Below are 17,121 nucleotides of genomic sequence, written 5' to 3'. Positions count from 1 at the left end.
AGCGAACTCCAATCAACCTCATTAAAGCTGCTGAAGATACTTGTTGAGTGAGATCTCTTTATTGGGAGACCAACAACATGGCAATGCCCCCCCCCCCAAAAAAACCCCACAACACTGGAGGTGCAGGGGACTGCAATGAACTGAAGGACAAGCAAGAGGGAAAGCGCCCCAGATTCTGCCTGGCTGCATTCTGAGGGGCAAAGGCACACCAGAGACCCTGTCAGGCCACGGTGAGGGGAGCTAGCAGCACTGAAGTCAAGGGGGAGACCACCTCCCGCCCCAGACTGGAAAACACTTGGCACAGCCTTGGCCAGCGGTCCAAGGGGGACACTGTGCCACCTCTAGGCGCTAGCCTGCAGGCCTCTCTGATGGTGCAGGAAGGCACAAGCCCACCCGTCTGGAATGGCCAGTCGGTGGGCACCTCCTTACGTGCTGCAGAAGAGGCACCCGCGGCTGTCGGTCAGCGCATGGCTGGCAATGTGCCTTCTGGTACGCCCCCCCCCCTCCACCCCCACCCCGTCCCACCATCATTCTGCCTCCTTGCAGGAGCTGGGATGAGGCTCTGGAACAGCTACAAAGCAGAGCGTCCAAGAGGTCTGGTGAGCAGCAACTGCTGAGCCCGGGGCCAAAGCTGTGCCAGGCAGACAGGCCTCTGCTGGGAGCTGAACAGAGTTAACCATGGCCAGGCAACGGGTCGGCTTCTGGGGCCTTCAGTGGTGGAGGCGGGGGAGCCCGAACCTGGAGAAAGAGAGAGGCAGAGTTGGGGAGGGAGGGTGGGGACTTCTGGTAGCTCTTCAAGCCCACAAGAAATAGGGCAGAACTGGCACAGCGGGAATGGGAGGCCGTCACACTCCTCTGCTAGTCAAGGCCCAGAGAGCTTCTGCAGTGAGTTTCTTTCCTCTCCTTTTGGTCTGGTGGCACAATCCCAGGGGAGAAGAGGCTGAGAAGCCCCTGGAAGGGGAAGGAGTCAGCAGCCTCTCCCTGCCCATCCGTGCTCTGCTCAGATACGCCGTCTGCGCCGTGCACAAACCATAAGCAGAGGAAGAAATCACGGAGCTCGATGCCGCGCCTGGTTTGGCCCTCAGTCTGGCATTTCCTTCCACATGGTGAAGCGAGGCAGCACCAAGAGCGCAGGATGTTGGGGGCCTCCCTTTTTCCTTCTGTGCCCAAGAAGGCATTCTGCAAGACCACCCCTCAACTAGGAACGCATTAAATCATGCTGGGGGCTTGAAAGCAGATTTTCCAGCTTTCACCAGAACTGGGACACCAGCGCCCCCCCCCCCCAAGCTTTCAAATGCACAGTTTGGCACAATGGGTGGTCTCTGCAGCCGGGGAACCGGGGGGGGGGGGGGTGGCGCGCGCGTGCGTGCGTGCGTGCGTGCGTGTGTGGACTTTCCCACAACACTCTCCATGGGCTTGTCTTCCCTCTTCCTTCACATGCACAACTGTAAAAGCAAGGGATCAGAAAAGCAGGACGCAGAGCGCCCACTGCATGGCGATCCCAGACGCTGCCTCTCTCATCTTTCGGAGAGAAAGTAAATGGTAGTCCCTGATCATTGCCAGGGCGCGTTACCATTTATCTTCAAAGACATCTCTGTCCAAACCCTCGTTCCAATGACAGTAACGGGGATGGAAGGAAACCAGCTATGGCCTGAGCACCTCCCTGCACCATCACGGCCTTTCCATGGGCTTCTGTTATTTGGCTCACACAGAACTGTTCTGGTTTGACCTCTTTCTACAACACAGGGTTTACTCGAGGGTGACAAAGGGTGGTGCACCATGGTGTTAAGGGCCCAATTCTTCCCAGACTGCGGCACCACCTGCTTTCCCCGTTCTTGCAAAACAAGGACAGGCAAGACTGACTGACTGACTTGCACAGAAAATCTAGAAAAAGTTTCAGGTCCAGTAGCACCGGAGAGACCAACTAGATTTCCAGGGTCTGAGCTTTTGAGAGTCAGAGCTCCTTTCATCTGACAAAGGGAGCTTTGACTCTAGAAAGCTCACACCCTGGAAAGCTAGTTGGTCTCTAAGGTGCTACAGGGCCTGAATCTTGCTCTTCTACTACAGACCAACATGGCTACCCACCTGAAACAGAAAATCTAGCAGCTGCTAATTTTCTCTTTTTTTTTGTCAAAATGCCAACAGGCACAGTTCTCTAGCTACTGGTACAAATCTACAGCAATGATTTTAGATTTGGGGAAAAAAACCCATACAGTTAATGTTCATCACCTAACAAACTCTAGGATGTGTGCATGTGAACAAGAACTCTCTCTCTCTCACACACACACACATACACACACTCCTGCAGAGGAGACTAACTATGGTGATAAGGAAAATTTTAGGCTAGGATTGAAGGCGGGGGGGGGGGGCAGGAATCCAAGTCCAGGGGTCATCCTATCCTATCCTATCCATGTTATATGGGGGGAAACTTACCGGGCGGATGCGAGGTGCGTTCGGGTCAGGGGACCTGTGCCCACTGGCTGTGCTTCCTTGCCAGCTACCTAAAAACCAAAGACACAAAATGGCAGCACCTCAGGTCTCCTCCTGGTGCCCAGAAAGTTGCCCCTCCACCCGCATCTTGGGCCCTCCATTGTGCGTTTCACCCTCCTCCAGCAGTTCCAGAGTGCCCTTCCCTTAGGAATATGGGGACATGCATATCCAGGGCCTCTGGTTTCAGTCCCGCTGAACTCCGTCCCCGGGGCCACCCTGAGAGATCTGCCGCCCGGGCGCAGTCCCCTTTAGTCCAGCCAGCCAGCCTGTGTTGGAGTCCATCCTTTGCAGGCATAACGGGATCAGCTTCTCCTGTAACTCACCCCCCAGCAGCGCGTCTGCAGAAGATGCTATCGTCGGGTCCAGGACTGGAGGGGAACCGACCGGAGGCGAGGGGGAAGGCAAATCCTGGAATCAAAGCACAGGCTGCTCTCAGAGCAGATTAAGGGGACCTGCTGGGCGCCTGCTGGAAGGAGGAATCCCGCAGCCTGTTCTCCTTTCAAGGGTCCCTGGGGGGCTGAACCAAGTCCTGCAGGGCGCAATTCCTGACTCAGCCCTGCAACATGTCAGACCGCTACGAAGGGCCAATGATGGGGAGTTGACCCGTGGAACTCCGCCCCAAGATGTGGCGATGGTCACGGCCTTCAATGAACTGAAAGGGGGCTTGGGCAAAACTAGGGGGCAGAGGCCTGTTAGCTGCAGCCGCTGAATGGGATGTCTGCAGGCAAAGGCCGAGTGACTGTCGGAGGCTGGGGAGCTGGCAGCACCGGAGAGCGCTTGCTCTTGTGGAGTCCGATTGGCCACAGAATGCTAGAGCAGGTGGGCCACTGATCAGGTCCACAGGGCATGTGCAGAATGCCTTTTTCTCACCCCACCACCCCACATTTGGACGGGAAGAAAGGGTTCCAAGGGAGATGGGCCAACTTCCAGGAACCTGGGGCACCTCTCAGTTGAGGCTGCGGGCACAGACCAGCAGCAACTGGGTAAGGGCTGGGTGGCAGGGAAGGGCAACTAAAATGATTAAAGGGTTGGAACACTTTCCCTATGAGGAAAGATTGAGGCGCTTGGGGCTCTTTAGCCTGGAGAAAAGACGACTGAGGGGAGACATGATAGAGGTTTACAAGATAATGCACGGGTTAGAGAAGGTCGAGAAAGATGTGTTTTTCTCCCTTTCTCACAATACAAGAACTCGTGGGCACTCTATGAAATTATTGAGCAGTCGGGTTAGAACAGATAGAAGAAAATACTACTTTACACAAAGGGTGATAAACACATGGAATTCGTTGCCACAGGAGGTGGTGGCAGCTACAAGCATTGCCAGCTTCAAGAGGGGACTGGACAAATATATGGAGCAGAGGTCCATCAGTGGCTATTAGCCACAGGAGATAGATGGTATTCTCTTTGTGGGGAGGTGGTGCTCTGTTGTCTTGGTGCTGGAAGGAAGGCAGTGGGAGGGCTTCTGGTGTCCTGGCCTCACTGACAGTCCTTTAGATGGCACTGGATTTCTAGCCACTGTGTGTGACAGAATGTTGGACTGGATGGGCCACTGGCCTGATCCAACATGGCTTTGCTTATGTTCTTATGTTCTTATGTTCTTAACCAGTTCTTAGCATCCTGTTTGGGTTTTTAGAAGAGAGACAATGCAAAGGGCGTGGAGCTCAAAACAGCTCTCTGCTGCAGGACGCTTCTCCTGTGTGACACGAGGGAGGCAGCAAGGTGTTCTTGTGTGGCGCTTTGGAGACAGACCAATCGGGGGCTGCTTGGCAGAGTCAGTCTGGAGCTGGGCTGGTTATCGAGGCCTGTCAAATGTCTGTCCGGACTCAACACAAGAAGCACCCTCTTGCCTCTGACCCCCCCGCCCTTAAGGGGCTCCAAGGATTTCCAGAGAAGAGCACAGAGAGGGACAATGCTAGCCATCCCCGTCAGCTCCGAGTTCAGGGCTGGCGATTTTCTGTCTTGCACTGTCGTTCCAGCGCCTCATGGACCAGCACCAAAGTCCAGACTGAATCTCCCGTTCATGAAAGGCTGAATGGGGCCTTCCTGCCTCCCCTTCTCCCTGAAATGCTGTACCGGGTCGGGGTACAAGGGCACCTCAGGAATGGACCAACTGGCAAATCGGGTCTGCAGCAAAAGGAGGGAAATTGCGGGAACCTGTCCCCACTTCTGTTCGTGGACCCAATCCATGGACTAAGACCAGGTCTCATGAGCTTGGCATGGGTAAGGGCTGGGTGGCAGGGAAGGGACCCCAGAGTTGCACTCTACTCTAGAGGTGCTCTGGGCATGCAGGGAGCATAGCACGCCTGGGAGCACAATTCCCTGCTCCACGGCCACAAAGCCGGACATTCAGTGGTAGGGAGGGCATTCATGGTGGTCAACAAGATCCTGGCCACCTGCCACCTGCCACTCCCTGTGACCCAGACTGTCCTGTTCCCTGGCGAAGCTAAAGAAAGGGCCTCTAATCAGGACTCACCTGCTCAGCTCCCCCAGGAGCTCCGATGATTTCATGCACCACCAAGGAGGGGAAGACACCGACTCTCCCGTTGAAGTCCCCCGTCCAGAAGCCGTCGTCGATCGCCCCCTCCTCCCGGGGCAGCACTCGGATGATGGCTCCCTCGGGGAAGCTGAGCTCCTCTGGGCTCTGCCCCTCATAGTCATAGAGGGCCTGGACCAGCCAGGCTGCCAACGGAGGAGGCCACGCGGGAGTTACAATGCGGGAGCGACTGGGGCCCCCCCGTTTCTCTCAGGCACTGGCAGGGGCAGCTCCTTCTAGAGGCGGATTCCGACCACAAGGCAGAGGGAGGGGCAGGAGAGGAAAGCCAGGCTGGGGGGCGGGGGGGGGGGTGTCAGTCCGTTCTGCCTCCACACACAGGCGCCTCCCCCGGGCCTCCCCCAAACGCACCTCCAGGCTCCAGCATGAGGTCTGTCAACTCCTTCTCCCTCTCGGAAGAGCCTTCCTGGCTGCCCCCATCTGGGACAACGCACATTCCGCTCACAGAATCCAGAAAGAGCAGGTATTTCTCAGGGACGTAGCCAATCTGTCCCGTCCGGTTGCGTGCCTGAGACAGGTGAGAGAAGCAGCACCGAGGAAGGCCTTTAAAGAAGCCGGCAGGGCTGCCTGGCACGGTGGAGACCAGCTGCCCAGAGGGCCGACTGCAAAGAGCCAACTCGCACCCGAGGCTCCTGTCCCGCGCTTTGCCTCTGCTCGAGCTTATAAAGCAGGGGGTTCCGCTGGCTCCTTCCCCTGAGCACCACTGCCAACAATGGTGCGGAAGTTCTGCCATGAGCCCCGCAACCCCCAAGGGGCCTTCCAGAGCCCACCTAGCTCCATACTCGTGTGTCAGCTCGGAACCAGTCCTCCTGGCATGGCTCCTGAAGCCCCACGGCTTCAGAGAGGGAGCTGGCCGAGCCTCCTGACACGAACCTTGACCCATTCCTCCACGTCGCCATCTTCAATGACCTCCAGCTCCTCTCCCTGGACGATGGTCAGCTCATCAGACTGGCAGGCCTGTCGGGCGAGGAGACACCCCACAAAGTCAACCACGCAGGCAGCATCCCTCTTCAAACACCCCCAACGGCCCCCGCTAGCAGCTGGTGCTGGTGGTCAGCTGGGCTGGGCCTTAGGGGCCCACGGAGAGGCTCTCGGGTTCTGACCTTCCCAAACATAACAGCAGGACATGACGTAAGGGGGACTCTACAAGGAAGGGGTGTGAGTGAGTGCTGGGGGAGCTGGGCTGGGAGAAGTGGACGACCACTGGAAGGTTGCAAAAACACTCTCTCTGGCTCCAGGGCTTTTTTTCAGCAGGAACGCTGGGGAATGGAGATCCGGCACCTCTTGAAAATGGTCACATGGGTGGTGGCCCCGCCCCCTGCTCTCCAGACAGAGGGGAGTTTAGATTGCCCTCTGCGCCACTGGCGCGGAGGGCAATCTAAACTCCCCCCTGTCTGGAGAGCAGGGGGCGGGGCCACCACCCATGTGACCATTTTTGCCAAGGGCGATTTAGACTTTAAAAAACGTCCAGCTGACCCAAAGTGATGTCATTGTGTGGTCCTGGGAGCATGCGCACACTTTGTGCACATGCATGTGGTACCAGGGGTACTACCTCCCGCCAAGAGTTTCCTCCTGTACTGGCAACCCACTGAGTTCTACCACCTCTTTTTCCAAAAAAAAAAGCCCCGTCTGGCTCACTCCACTTTCTGCATCTCTTGAAATGAAGGTACTGACTGACAATGCCTCGGGGGCCAGCACTCTAAAACTCTCATCCCATCTTTAGTCTCTGAAAACTCCTGGAGACTGAACCAAAGCTTAAATGCCATCAGCTGCCATGCAAAGGGTACGCCGCAAGAAGCAGTTCAGGCCCGGGAGAAGAGAGGAGTGGTTACCTGGTATGGGAAGAACACCCTGCAGGTTGAAGGGTAGGCACGAGTCACGCCTGGGCTTGGCCTGTTGTCCTCAAACAGTTCTGTGCTGTCGTCATAATCTTCAAACTCGGCCAGGTCAAATTCTTCCGCCTGGAGAAGAGTCCTAAGTCATTCCTGGGGAGCGCACGCTCTGGCAAGTGAAGCGGCCAGGCACGCAGACCTAAGTGTCAGCTGCAGCCCCCAAAGGCTCCTGGGACAGGAGAGAGCAGGAATGGGGGACCCTAGATAAAGACCCCCCCACCCCCCGGCTGAGTCTCGTGACTGATGTCTTCCGAGCAAATACTTCCTTAGCAGATCAAGCTAAGAGAGGGCAGGCAGGTTCAAGCGCTCCTGGCAGCGCATGCGCAGAAGACCGCCTGCATCCCAGCAAACACTCTCGCTCCTTCTTGAACAACACCACGAGCTTCAGGTGCGCATGCTGAGACTTCCAAACCAGGCACAAACCCTTCAAAGCCTCCCTTCCTCACACGGAAAGATGCCTTTTGGACAAACCTCCACCGGGGTGGGAGCTGCTTTTCTGTGAGGTGTATCCCACATGAGAAAACGCTCAGGGAGGGGTTCTGAGATCAACCCCTCTTGATTTTACCAAATAAAACATTACACAAAATACCGGACACAACAGAGTTATAAATGAAATCCCATTCAACATTTTTCCAGAACAGTCTGGCAAGCCTGTAATGGGGGAGAATTCTTGGGGAATGGGGTCCCACAGTTCAGGGTCAGATGCCAAGAGGGCCTTTGCAGGGGTCCCTCCTGGTCAGAGAGCAGATGCCTGCAGCAGAACCCCCTCGGCTAACAGACACAGCGGTGGACGGCAGCCCTGCAGGCCCTCTGAGCCGAAGCCCACTTAGACTTTTAAGGCCGAACTCAACACCTTGGGCTGAGCCTGGAATGGGCACCAGTGCAGCTGGCAACAAAAATGGCTCAAGGTGTTTGTTGTGGCGAGTCCATCAGCATTCTGGCTGCCCCCCCCCCGTCACCGTCAAGAGCAGCCCACAAAAAGCCTGCTGCAGTCATCCCAACTGGTCCCTCCCAGACACGTGCCGAGGGTGGGGTGGGGGGCTTAGAAGGAAGACTGCCACACAACGAGCCTGCTGCTCTCTCAAGGGGAGGGCAACTCCGCCCAGGACCCCCACCTCCTCCTGCCCTGAGTCAGCTTCTCACCCGGTTCACAGAAAGCGCTTCTGCTTTGCCTGCCTGCCCCCTTCTACTGTCTTCCTGCCTCCAGACACTGGAGAGAAAAGAAGCTGAATGCCCGGCATGTACTGACGATGAGAACCCCTGATCCATCGTGGAGATGCTAAGAGGCAGGGGGAATGGAACCCTACAGAACCACGGAGGCCAATGGCTAGAGCAGAAATCCTGAGGCTTGCTCTCCAGAAAGACTCCAGAAAACGGTACTTCCAAGGTCCATCCCCAGCAGGCAGCCCAGAAGAAAGATTCTATCTTTACTGCAGATTGATGGAACACACCCTTATACACTGGAAACCAAGCCTCAGAGCACAACAATAAGTGAAGAGCATTGTGTGAATGCAGTCCTGGGTCTACTGCAATATGTGTATTTTATCACACAATACCAGAGCTCTAGATAAAACACCGGGAGCATTTCGTGATTGGTTTCTATATGCGTGGGTGTGTTTGATTATAAATTGCTTACAATTGACCACTGAGGAAGGCCTTAGGGCCGAAACGCATCTGGTCGTTGTTGTTGTTTTTAACTGGACCTTGGTCTATTTGTGTAGGTCACTGCACTGTACCATCATCTGTACCTTGAGATGTTTTAGCAAGTTTTAGCATATACGTGTAGCCTGCCATTCAGGCCTTATGTTTTAAACTTGTTTTTAATCTATACTCGTGCACATCTATATTTAATACTTTCTAATATATATTTTAGGTTGTTACTTGACTCCTCTATTTTGTTCCCCTGCTTGTTTGGGTTGTGGGGACCTTCCCCCACACCCCCTTTTTTACTTCTTTGTTGCAATGGTAAACAAAGCCACTGAGTGCTCCAGGGACACACTCACCCCCCCCCCTAAACCATTTTGCCTGACCACCGGGGGGGGGAGGGGGGCAGTCCATGGCAGTTTCCTCATCATGTCCACAATAGAAACCAGACTGGAAAGGATCCAGACCCTAGAAACACCTACGGCTGAGGAGCCACCAGCTTTTCCAAGCTGTTATTTAGAAGTGACAGGTTTGATACCGGCAGGAGGTTATTTAAGTCTATTTTTTCCAAATGAGCATAAGGAATGGTCCTACTTTTGCTTCTTCTGAGGCCGGTGGCAGGGGGAGTTGATAACATTCATCATGAAAATGGACAGTCCAGCTTGAACCGATTCTGTTAGCCAAATGATCGCAGGTCGAGCTGAAATGGGGGTTGCAAAATGTTCTGTCCACGTTTGGACTGAACCAGCTAAAAGGTACCCATGGAAATCTGCCTGGCAGAAACCTTAGGAACGTTAAATGTCTCTATAATTAACAAGGGGTTCCAAGCTGGATCAGCCATGAGCAATTTTATCTGCAAAATGCAAAGCAACCTAGTTACAATCAGCAGCCGCGACTTTCGCTATTTCCTCTCAAGGGATAAGATGCAGCAGGCCCTGCAGAACTTCAAAGAGCATCATAAGATGACCCAAATGGGGGGATCTCCTTGCGAGTTGGGGGAATTAGCATACAAAGAGATGTAAGATCATTCCCATAGGGGTGGGTGTTCAACAGGAATGGTTTTCAATTAAAGGGAAATAACTAGGCAAACACCCAGAGAATATGCATCTGACAAAGAGAAATGTGGTTCCCGAAAGCTTATGCTACAGTAAAGTTGGTTAGTCTTAAAGGTGCTACTGGACTCTTTTTCTATTTTGCTACTACAGACTAACACGGCTAACTCCTCTGGAACACAGAACACACACAGAGCTAATGAGAAAGGCAGTGAGGAAAAGGGGAAACAGTTTTGGGGGAAGAACAATATTTACCAGTCTAAGAGAGAGAGGACATCCATAGAGAGTAGCACTTTGAATGATCAGCGGTTTGTGGCAAGAGGAGGAAGGAGACTCAGACATGAGCCTGAAGCTGTGCATAGAAATCCCAGAACACACACACAGCTATGGTGGAGGGCAACCAAATTACAGTGTGAAATGTACCCTGGGGCAGAATCGCATCTTCTGTCGCAAGAACAATCGCTTAATGGCTGTCTCCGGAGATGAGACAATAAATGGGGTGAGGCTTGATTCAGCATACCTGGGCAGAACTGTAACTAAAAAAGGTGGCTGATGACCTGCGATCAGTGGAAGGGAATCTTATCAGATTCCTGAATAACTCGGATTAGGAAAGTGGGAAGGGTGGGGTGAGATTAACTCAGGAACTCCTGAAAGACCTCTTTTGTCCTTTGCACATCTCCGGGGTGTGGGGCAGCTAGCCAGTCTTGCTTCACGTCTCACATTCCAGTACTTTTCCGACTCCAGCCACGTTGGGATCCATTCTGCCTGGGCAGGCCACGTGTCTCGTGCTCAGAGCCCCTGAGGAGAAGGGGTTGATAACACTGCCATACTCATAAACTGCCCTTTCAGCGTGAGGGAGGGCTTGACTGCTAAGAGTAGGAAAGGGCGAATTCACCATCACTGCCCTAGAGCGGGCTCAGATGTGAACTGCACTTGTGTTCAGTCAATGCGGTGCAGTGGTTACAGGATTAGTGGACTACGGCCTGGAAGGCCCTGGTTCGAATCCCCGCTCTGCCACGGAAGCTCACCGGGTGACCTTGGGCCAGTCACGCTCTCAGTCTGAGCCAAGATAGTGAGGAGGGGGGAACAATGCAAGCCCCTCTGAGTCCCCACTGTGGAGTAAAGCGGGGTATAAATAAATATAATATTCCATCAGATTCACCACCAGCCTTTCTCCCCACCACTCCACTTCCCTCAGCGCTTCCGAGAAACCAGAAGTGGCATGCGGTTCAAGCAGCAGGAGGGGGACTCTTGTCCCCTTCCCATCCCAGAGGACCTCTCATTCATGGACATGACTGTGAATGACTGGAAAAAAGCCATTTGGGCCACTGGTGCACAGAGCAGCTCCCACACGCTTAGAGGTACGTCTGAAGAGCCCAGAACTACGTTCTCCATTAAAGAGCATCTTGGAAACCAGCAATATAAATTAGTCTATTGCAGTTGAAGAGCAGTAAGTGCCAACAGACCTTGGAAGGAGAAGGGTGGCTTTAGAGAGAAGAGAAGAAGGGCACGTCATCCAGCCTAAGATACTGACCGAAGAAAACCCACTTCGACATACCCTTTAAAAACAAGCATTTTCCCCTTTTAAAATAAAATGAAAAGTGGGAGCCTGCTTTTGAGTAGCACTACCAAAAAGAGAACGAAGGGTTAAACGCTCTCTCCCTTCCCAGCACAGCCCCAAGGCAAACCGAGCCTGCAGGAACATGCCGTTTTGCTTTGCATGGATGGACTCGTGATCTTCATCCAGTTGATTCAAACCCCCCTTTCAAAGGGGACCTGAGTGGTTTTTGCAGGTTCAGGGTGGAGACTTACGTGAACCCAAAGCAAAAGGAGGAAGGGGGCAAGGAAGCATGCTGATGGTGCTTGATGGTCTGGGGGCTTTGAAATGCCCGCTGAGTGGGGGGAAACATGTTCTACTTCAGGGAGCCTTGAGAAGAAGAGAAACAGCTGGGCGTGTCCAGGAGGCCCCAAGCAGGCTGAATCTCTGCTTCCACTGGACCAAAAGAGGCTGACCTCTCTCAGAAGTCACGGGGTGAAGCATCTCTTACCGTCGGAGTGGAGCCCCTCTCAGACCTGCGTGCCTCGCTGAGCCGCCGCTCTTGCTCCATTTCGTCCAGGACCTGGCCCATGGCACTCGCCAGCCAGGTGTCTACATCCAAGCCAGCCTGCCGCAGCAGTGCCAACCGGGCATCCGCCTTCACCTTGCTGATCTGGGAGAGAGAACAGAGCTTGGGTGCCACCCTCAGCCACCCCTTCCTCATACGGCTTGTAAAGCCCACGCAAAGGACAGCCAAGGGCCACAAGGCGTCTGGCCTTGATGAAGAAAAACAGACACTGCCAAGGAAAGACACGGAGCGGACTTGCCTCTGGCAGCAGAACCTCAAGACCTTCATGACAGCCACAGTCCCTGTGCCACGGGAGCAAGGACACACCAGCTCTGCCACAACACACACACACACACACACACACACACACACACACACACACACACACCACCTCTACTAGGCCACACAGCCATCCTCTTCCTGCTCCATCTTCTTGCCATTCTCTGGCTCTTTCTTTCCAACATGATAATGATCACACTTAGACGTAAACTACAATCCACGGGATGGGGACGAGAGGCCACTGCAGTGAAGTCCGCGGCGCGCCTTCTCCAAAAGAGGATGGACTGAGTGGAGACCGACTGCCCTGCAGGGCCTGGGGCAGGAGATGCCCAAATCCTGACTGCTTGCTGGAGTTCTGGCGGAAGGCAGCGGTGCTAAGTCACCAACGGCCTGGATGTCAGGAGAACCGGTCCATTCCTGGTGCTGCTACTCCCTTAGGCATGCTCGAGGCATGAGGCAGTACAATGGACTGCACGGGAGAGAGCACAAATCCCAAAGGTCCCCTGCTTGGAAGTGGAAAAATATAAGGGGTGGGGTGGGGTGGAATACATGTGATGAGCTGTGCTAGAGCCTCTCCCCCGATCTGATTTGAAGGAGTTTTCGCCTGGGGATCACATGGCCCTCCCAAGCGCCTCCCCCCCCCCCATTCCCCTGCATGTGTGGACCTGCCAGTCAGGGACACACATGACCTGGCCTCCTTCTGCTTGGACTGCTGTGGGCCTACTTTGGGGGTGGAGGGCAATGAACCCTCAGAGGCTCAGAGGTCTGTGGCAGTTACAGCCTCTGCCTGCTACTGCAGCTTTTCCCCACAGCCTCGGTAGGGCTTACCATTCACCTGCAAGTTCACCTTGTGTTGCTCTCCCAAGCACAAAAGGCAACACCTGTGGTCATCGAAGGTTTATCGTTTCCTCCCAGAGGACCAGCAGAGCTTGAATGCACCTGTCGGTCACAGAACCAGGCCGAGGGAGCTCGAATGCTGAGATAAGGCAAAGAGAAGATCTCACGAAGAGAGAACTTCTTGAAGGTCCACACCCTTCTGTGCTGTGCTAGTTAAGGTCTGCCTACCAAGCCCTGCCCTCCTGCCCCTGCCTACAGAGCGAGGCGGGTGGCGACCAGAGATGCGGCCTTTTCATTAATGTGGCACACCCTCCCCCTCAAAACAGCCAGTGCCCACCTTACTATACTTCAGGTGTCAGACCAAAACACAGGTTTTTACCCAAGATTTTAATTGAGGTCTTTATGGGTTTAAGCTGCTTTACTTTATTTATTTACTTTATTTATAGTCCACTTTTCTTGCTGAGACTCACAGTGATTCAATCGGGCACTGTAAGACAATCAACGACCAATGCAATAGGACGACGATCACAGAATCACCAAACAATGTGAACAGCAAACCGTCTCAGACGAGGTCTGCTACAACAGTGCCAACAATGGAATCACAAAGGTAGAAGTCAAGGCAGTTAAAAGCAAGGTAACACCCACAGTAATCATTAGACTACAAGCCTGTTTCATTATAAAGGTGGCCTCCTGAAGATTTCTGTTCTGCACAGTGTGTGGAAAAATAGGGGAGTGCGGGCCTCCCCGACCTCCTCAGGCTGGCCGTTCCATAATGAGAGTGTCGCCACAGAAAATGTGCACAGATGGGCAGTTGCTGATCTTCCCCATTTGCAGGATGGCACCTTTAAAAGGCTCCGCCCAGTTGAACGAAGCTCATACAACACAGAGAGGAGGTCTTGCGGGTAACATGGTCCAAATTTATGTGATAGTCATGAATTGAACACAATAACTGATGGTTAATCAAATCGAGTGACTGCATGTTCCCCTTAGCACTACACAGGAACTGGGCTGCGGTGTTCTGTATCAATGGGAGTTCCCGAGTTGACTTTAAGGGCAGACCCATGTAGAGTGCATTACAGCAGTCTAGCCTCAAGGTTACTATGCCATGGATCTGTGTGCCAGATTAGCCAGATCAAAGTAGTGGGCCATCTTCTGGTCGAAACAAAGATGGAAGAAAGCATTTTTTTCAGCTGCCTTAGCTCGCTTCTCCAGTGACAATGCTGTATCCAGTATAACCCAAGGCTCTTAACCAAGTCAACACGGATCAGCTGAACGCCCACAACAGTGGGAACTACTGTGTCTTTCAAGACCTTGGCTTTCCCAACCAGCCTCACGTCTGTCTCTATCATCCTGCCCAGGAATAGCCGCCTTCTCCTTCTCCAGTGATGGTTTTTAAAAGAGTGGACGGATGGATGGCAGAGCAGCAGAAACGCAAGCAGACCCACCTCTGCCTTCCGGATATTTTCCTTCACTTCTTCCATCCTTTTCTCCATGCCAGACGCCTCTGCTTCACTGACCTGCTGCCTTCGGGTTTCCATCCTCTGTAGAACCTACAACCCCACATACATAAGCTGATTCCGCACATGTTGGATAATGCACATTCAATGCACTTTAGCAATCGTTTGGAAGTGTATTTTTTTGTTTCATACACGAAAAATTCAGTTCCAAATGATCTCTAAAGAGGATTGGAAGTGCATTATCCAACGTGTGCAGAATCATACTCAACACTGACTTGGGCAGCAGAGCTGCGAACCAGGATTGATTGATTGATTCGGGCCATTTCTCGCCCTGCTTTTCTCCTCAATGGGGACTCAAAGTGGTTTACAGTAACACTACAATACAATTTAAATACACAAACAACTTAAATAAAGTACAATGTAAATAAACAAGCAGAAAAAGGTCACACTCAAAGGCTCAGTGGTTCTGTCTCAAACTGGCCTCTTTCTAACTAACTGGCAACATTTTGTCTTCCCCTAAAGCTCTCTGGTGATCCTCTGAAACTGTTTTATCTATTCCGGTTCTTCTACAGAAGCCAGAATAATGGCACCAGCTGCAGTCTGTTTCCGTGCCCAGACGTGTGGCAGATTCCTGGGGATTCTGTTGCTGCCCCTCCCCCTTCCTGCAGGGGGTCTGCTCAGGACTGCCACAGGGCAACGTGTTCCAGTGTGCCTAGAGGGGCTGCAGCCCCCCTGTTGGGAGAGGGCTCTCCCCTGGGGTGTCCACATGCCACCACTGAAAAGGCAGGACATAATCAAACTGCACACAGCCAAGGACTGCTGTACGGAAAGGGCTCCTGGTGAATCCGGGCCTGCCTGGGTGCTCACCTGCTCACTGACGGTCTGGATCTTATAATCTTTGGCTGCCCGAGTGGCCCAGCGACGGGCTTCCTTCTCCAGCCCGCTGACATTCAGGAGAGCAATCTGAGAAGAGAAATGCAAGAGAGGTGAACGGGCCCACCTGGAAACCTTCTGAGTTTGCCAGGTTGTTGTGGGAGGGGGTGAGGCATGCTGGGTTTTTATAGTGGATGTGGGGTCCCTTCCAAGCAGCCCTCCTGCAGCTAGCAAGGGCTTGATTGGCTGCCCATACTCTGGTTCTGAGGCTTGGCTGGGGAGGTCCCAGAGCACCCTTCCTGCCGCCCCCCTCACTCACACTTTTCAACATCCTTGTGTGCGCACTCCTGGGATGACACGGTGATGTCACTTCTGGGAAATGATGTCATTGTGCAGGGGCCGAAAGCACTCCCGCACTTTACAGTGGGCCAATTTGGGCCCCAAATGGGTTTGTTTGGGGGCCAAATCAGCCCACTGGGAAGCGTGGGAGCACTTTTGGCCCCCGCACGATGACATCACTTCTCAGAAGTACCGCTGTCACATTAACTTGGGAGTGCACCCCGGAGGTCTATTCTCTCCCCCCACCCCCCACCCCACTGGCTAGGTGTGTGATGGCAGGGGATGGAGGGTGGGAGCAGGGGATCCCCCACCCCCACCGGGATCCCTATGTGCTGTAAGGCCAAATATGAGGTGCGAAAGATCCAGTCGGGCCAAACAGAAAAGACTAATTTATTGACCAAATACTGTAACAACTGACTAAGAGAACAGTTGTGAAAACAGAGCAGAATTAACAGGGTACAGTAAAAACACACAGGGCAAAACCCCCACAGAAAAATGTGAATGGAGAAAAAAATAACACTCCCTCATGCAGCTGGATTCCTGCCACAGCTTCCGTACTTGATCCCCTTTAGATCGTTTGGGGTGAGGGATCAGCTCCCTCCTTAGGCAGGGTCTTATATGTCCCCTCTCCAGGCTGGGCCTCAACAACTTACTTCTACCAGGCCCAATCTCAAACTTGGGGGGTATCTGGGAAATGTAGGCCCAGAGGGAAAACTTACAGCCAGGCGCCAGGCCTTGAAGTGGGAGACGGGCTCTTCCAAGGCCTGCAGGCCCCTCCACTAGGGTTGCCTGGGACCCCTGTGAGACATTTGGGGGTGGGGCATGGGTAGGGTTGCCAATACTGTAACGTCTCTTCTGGGTATGCGTCTGGGAGTGATGTCGTGGTGTTACATGACACTCTAGGAACTTCTTAATTCTCTATGGTGTTTGCCATACAAATCTGAGAAATCTCTACAGTGTTGTGTGGCGCTGTGACCAGTTTCCTCCTGCCCCCCCAGTTTGCTCCCACTCCTCTGCCAAGGCCATTGAGGGCCACCTGCTCTCCCTGGGACTCCTCTAAGGCCTGCAGGCTGTTCCGCTAACCAAGGATGGGCCTAGGGGACAGAAGGCAGCACACAGCCCGCAGCACAGGGACGCCTCTTGACCCTCAAAAGAGGAGTGAGCCGGGCTGAGAGGCTCCGCTGCTGCCCTTCCCTTACCGCCTGGTCTGCTCCTGCTGTCTGGAAGGGCTCGGCAGCCGTTGCGGAGAAGGCAGCGTTACCCTGCAGGAAGAGGAGGCGGTTCTGCTCCCGGCAGACCTGGAAGAGCAGAGAGGAAAGCTGGTGAGGAGAAATCCCCTGAGAGCCGAGCTACAAGTGACGCCTGACACAGGTTGGACACTTGTCAGCTTCCCTCAAGTTTTGATGGGAAATGTAGGCGTCCTGGTTTTACAGCTTGGCTCTCCATTACAGCTGCAAGACCAGGATGCCTACATTTCCCATCAAAACTTGAGGGAAGCTGACACGTGTCCAACCTGTGTCAGGCGTCACTTGTAGCTTGGCTCTCAGAGACGCAGCCCAAGGAGGAGGATTCAGGGGCATGCCAACCGCCTGCCCTCACTGGGAG

General features: G+C 53.7%; 1 protein-coding gene across 1 annotated transcript in view; it reads right to left on the bottom strand.

The window, feature by feature from the left end:
- Positions 1-87: 87 nt before the first annotated feature.
- FCHSD1 (FCH and double SH3 domains 1) overlaps positions 88-17,121 on the bottom strand; it is a 36,940-nt gene continuing 19,906 nt past the window's right edge. Inside the window, exons 10-20 of the mRNA XM_054985793.1 lie at positions 16,716-16,814; positions 15,172-15,267; positions 14,293-14,397; positions 11,675-11,836; positions 6,871-6,999; positions 5,912-5,995; positions 5,390-5,546; positions 4,961-5,166; positions 2,814-2,898; positions 2,434-2,501; positions 88-738 (exon numbers count right to left, since the gene is read on the bottom strand). Of these exons, the coding sequence (XP_054841768.1) occupies positions 673-738; positions 2,434-2,501; positions 2,814-2,898; positions 4,961-5,166; positions 5,390-5,546; positions 5,912-5,995; positions 6,871-6,999; positions 11,675-11,836; positions 14,293-14,397; positions 15,172-15,267; positions 16,716-16,814 (1,257 nt within the window). The 3' untranslated portion in view covers positions 88-672. The remainder of the gene's footprint in view (positions 739-2,433; positions 2,502-2,813; positions 2,899-4,960; positions 5,167-5,389; positions 5,547-5,911; positions 5,996-6,870; positions 7,000-11,674; positions 11,837-14,292; positions 14,398-15,171; positions 15,268-16,715; positions 16,815-17,121) is intronic.

This window comes from Eublepharis macularius, chromosome 7 (genome assembly GCF_028583425.1).
Source record: "Eublepharis macularius isolate TG4126 chromosome 7, MPM_Emac_v1.0, whole genome shotgun sequence".
Classification (NCBI taxonomy): Eukaryota; Metazoa; Chordata; class Lepidosauria; order Squamata; family Eublepharidae; genus Eublepharis; species Eublepharis macularius.
Note: the sequence above shows the minus strand (reverse complement) of the source record. Positions and strands in the feature narration are given on the sequence as shown.